Source organism: Buceros rhinoceros, unplaced genomic scaffold (genome assembly GCF_000710305.1).
Source record: "Buceros rhinoceros silvestris isolate BGI_N320 unplaced genomic scaffold, ASM71030v1 scaffold25723, whole genome shotgun sequence".
In the NCBI taxonomy this organism is placed as follows: Eukaryota; Metazoa; Chordata; class Aves; order Bucerotiformes; family Bucerotidae; genus Buceros; species Buceros rhinoceros.
Window position 1 is genome coordinate 8294 of NW_010405733.1, and position 3509 is coordinate 11802.

The 3509-nt window shown below is 55.8% G+C and overlaps 1 protein-coding gene across 1 annotated transcript in view; it reads left to right on the forward strand.

Annotated features, from left to right (window-relative positions):
* UAP1L1 (UDP-N-acetylglucosamine pyrophosphorylase 1 like 1) overlaps window positions 1-3419 on the forward strand; it is a gene marked incomplete at its 5' end in the record, with an annotated part of 4242 nt that extends 823 nt beyond the window's left edge. The window contains 3 exons of the mRNA XM_010133858.1: window positions 1120-1295; window positions 2287-2459; window positions 3222-3419. Coding sequence (XP_010132160.1) covers window positions 1120-1295; window positions 2287-2459; window positions 3222-3419 — 547 coding nt within the window. The remainder of the gene's footprint in view (window positions 1-1119; window positions 1296-2286; window positions 2460-3221) is intronic.
* Between the last annotated feature and the right edge of the window lie 90 nt (window positions 3420-3509).

The window sequence follows — 3509 nt, forward strand, 5'->3', positions numbered from 1 at the left end:
AGGCCACCTCCCGCTGCTGTCGGTGTTTACAGCTGGTTGCAGTCTTTCCCAGCTGCTCCTGGCTCCCCAAAGCTTTCAGAAGAGCCTAGCTCTGTGCTAGGCCCTGCAGGATGTGGTGGGGGAGAGGCAGGCGCTGCAGCACAGTCCTGCGAGTGTTTCTGCTGGGTGTTCTTCGATAGACCACGAAGAGACACCTTTTGAAATCACTGTCTGGTCTGAGCCAGCGTTTGGGAAGGGTGAAGGATCAGCAGTCTGAGGTCCTCAGGGCAGCACTTTGTTTTACACGTTGGAGGTGGAAGGTGATTCTATCATTTCCCTCTGAAGCCACCATCCCTGGTGCTGCTGGGAGCCAGGGTGGGTGATTTGCAGGGTGCAGCATCTGCTGATAGTGTTTAGGGTTCCTGTTCCCAGGCTGAGGAGGCAGTTGGCTGCCACAAGTACCCCTGGGGCCAGGCTGTGCTGTGCTGCAGAGATGGGAATTGGGGGGATGTGAGGTCCAGGCTCTGCTGTGCAAGGGATGGTTCCCCGGCACGCTGGCAGAGGACCTGTGCCAGTAGATGTTGAAGTGCTTGGCAGGCAGATGATGAAAGTGGCACTGAGCCACTGCTGAAGAAAGAAGATAGTGGAGGGAGAGGCAGCAGCACTGTGGAGCTGGAAGGAGAGCAGGGAATAGAAAGAGAATGAAAAAACAAATCAGGCAGCCAACGTCTGGCAACGCTGCTGTTCGCCTCGCACAGAGAGGCACGGGCAGACTGAGTGCAGTTTGTTCTCAGCACCTCGTGCTGGGCAGTGCTTCTTTAGACACTTAAATCTGGGCTGAGCAAGGCTGTTGTACTGTCCTTGCCTTGTTCTCCTGCTCCTCTGGATATCCAGACATTGTTCACACATAGGGAAAGGCTATTCTGTCCTGGCCGGGGCTGAGCCTGTGGGTAGGGCCACGCACCAGACCCTGCGCAGCCTGCCTGTGGGACGAGTTCTGGAGCAGAGCTCTCTGGCTCAGCTGCACGCCGCAGGATGCTGCTGTGTCTCTTGTTTAATACTCTGGGGTCTCTCCCCGTTTGTTGTTTTGATTTGGCTTGTGCTGTTCTGGCTTATTGCTCAGCACCCATTCCTGCCCAGGTACATCATGACAAGCGAGTTCACGCTGGGGCCCACTGAGGAGTTCTTCGTAGAACACGACTACTTCAACCTGGAGAGATCCAACGTGGTCATGTTTGAGCAGAGGATGCTGCCTGCCGTCACCTTTGATGGAAAGGCCATTTTGGAGGAGAAGGGGAAGATCGCCATGGCTCCAGGTACGCACTGTTCCTCTGACACGGAGCAGCAACGTAATGCGGGCTGGTAATGGCCATCAGCAGCCGGGGCACGTGAGGTCAGCGCCAACGCTCCTAATCGGTGTGGGAGGGTTCTTTCGAATCTTTCAGCTGGTAGTCAGGAGTGTAGCGATGGCTGCTGAGTTCTTGCTGGAGATTTACTCACAGCTCGTGGTTTTTATTCCAGCCAGGGCGTACCAGCAGGGTTAGGAGCAGCATGTGCTGGCAGGGCTGCGCGGGAGGCCCCTGCGGAGCTGCCTCCCGGGGTGGAGCTGCTGGGCTCCTGTTGAAGGCTGATAGCTGGAAACGGGTAGAAAAGCAGCAGGAAGGTGAACCCTTTACCAAGATGACCGCAGTGTCCCACCTAGTGGCATTCTGCTCCTAATCTGGACGTGGCTCGGTGGGCCGTGGTGCAGTGATGCGGTGGTGCGGTCTCACAGAGCTGAGGGGGTGTCAGAGGAGGAACCGCGAAAGGGGAATCTATGATGGACACACGTGCAGGTGCCTTTTGTGCAGCTGCAGCTCAAGCCTTTCAAAAGGCATTGGGAGCTGCGGGGGAAGATAAACAGAAAATAGATTTATTTTAGTCTTTTCCTCCAAGCTGAGTTTTAAATATGCTTTTGCTTTTGAAAGAGAAGTGTAACAGGCTTTTCCCACCCTCTGCATAACATCTTCTCCCTCTGAGGATCTCTCAAGGCTTCATAGAGTCTTGTAACGCTTTTCTGTGAGCCTGGTCCCACAGTCCCACTCTGTACCTGAGGGTGCCGGGGTGTGGAGGGGAACAGGCTCACCTGACCTGCGTGGCAGAGCTGGAAATAAAGTCTGGTAGCACTGACCCTCGGCTAGAGAGTGCTCCCAGCCCTGCTGCCAAAGCAGGTTTTTTCAGGACTTTCAGCTTTTGCTCTGTTGGCCACAAAGAAACCCCACAAAGTCACTCGTTAATCAGGGCTTTCTCTTTTCTCTTGCATTGTAGATGGCAATGGTGGCTTATACCGGGCTCTGGTGGATAACAAGATCTTGGATGACATGAAGCAGCGGGGGATCCAGTACGTCCATGTGTACTGTGTGGACAATATCCTGGTGAAAATGGCAGATCCTGTCTTCATAGGCTTCTGCGTCTCCAAAGGGGCCGACTGTGGTGCGAAGGTGAGGCCAGGCCCCTTCCCGTGGGCAGTTCCATTCTGATTGCCCTTGGAAGCTGCTGGCTGGGGTGAGCTTAGGTGGACCAGGGCGTTGAGACCTCTGCTCCAAGCAGATGTAGAGGAGCTGATAGCTGCCTGCGTTGCATTCGGGATCCCTCCCCGGGGGTGTCGTCCTCTGCTCTTCCAGGGTATTGTGGAAGATCAACTTCAGTTAGAGCAGGGTCTGTCACGGCACAGGAAGCTGCGAGCTGGATCTGCTTCCCCTTTGTGCCCTGCCCTTGCTACCTGGGCTGTCTAGAAGCTGTGTTGGATGGGGCTGGCTTTTGGAAATGCACCTTTAAGTCCTCGTGTCCCGCTGTGGTGGATGGGGAGATCCCGTTCTGTCACCCTGAAGAGCCGGTGCCCGAGGAGAGATTTCCGTTACTTTAACGGAGAGCTGAAGGCTCATAGCTGCAGATGTGTCTCATTTAATGCCAGGTCCCGGTCCTTGATCATGGAAGTGCCCCACGCTGTGCCCTTTTCTTTCAGCTGGTTTGTCTTCTGAGTAACAGTGCAGCTGAAAGGTCGAGGAGTGAGTTTTACACCCAGTTGTAAAAACCCAGCTGTGGCTCCTGGCTGCTCCGTACCCCCAGCACTGCTCTGCCCATGCTCCAGAGGCGCTAGAGGACCAGCGCATGACAGCGCTGGAGGGTTGTTTGTCATGGGAGTTGGGATCGTGCCGGAGTTCTCTTCCTCCTTGTCCCAGCCCTGTGTCCTGTGGCTGCAGGTGGTGGAGAAGGCCTACCCCACGGAGCCCGTGGGGGTGGTGTGCTGCGTGGATGGGCTCTACCAGGTGGTGGAGTACAGTGAGATCAGCCTGGAGACCGCGCAGCAGCAGAGCCCCGAGGGCGGCCTGATGTACAGCATGGGCAATATCTGCAACCATTTCTTCACAGTTGAGTTCCTGGAGATGGTGGCCCAGTAAGTCCCAGCAGACCTGCCAAGTCAGCTGCGCAGCCCAGAAATGCCTCCAGGAGCAGGTGCTCCTGTTTCCCGCCCTGTAATTTCGGTTACG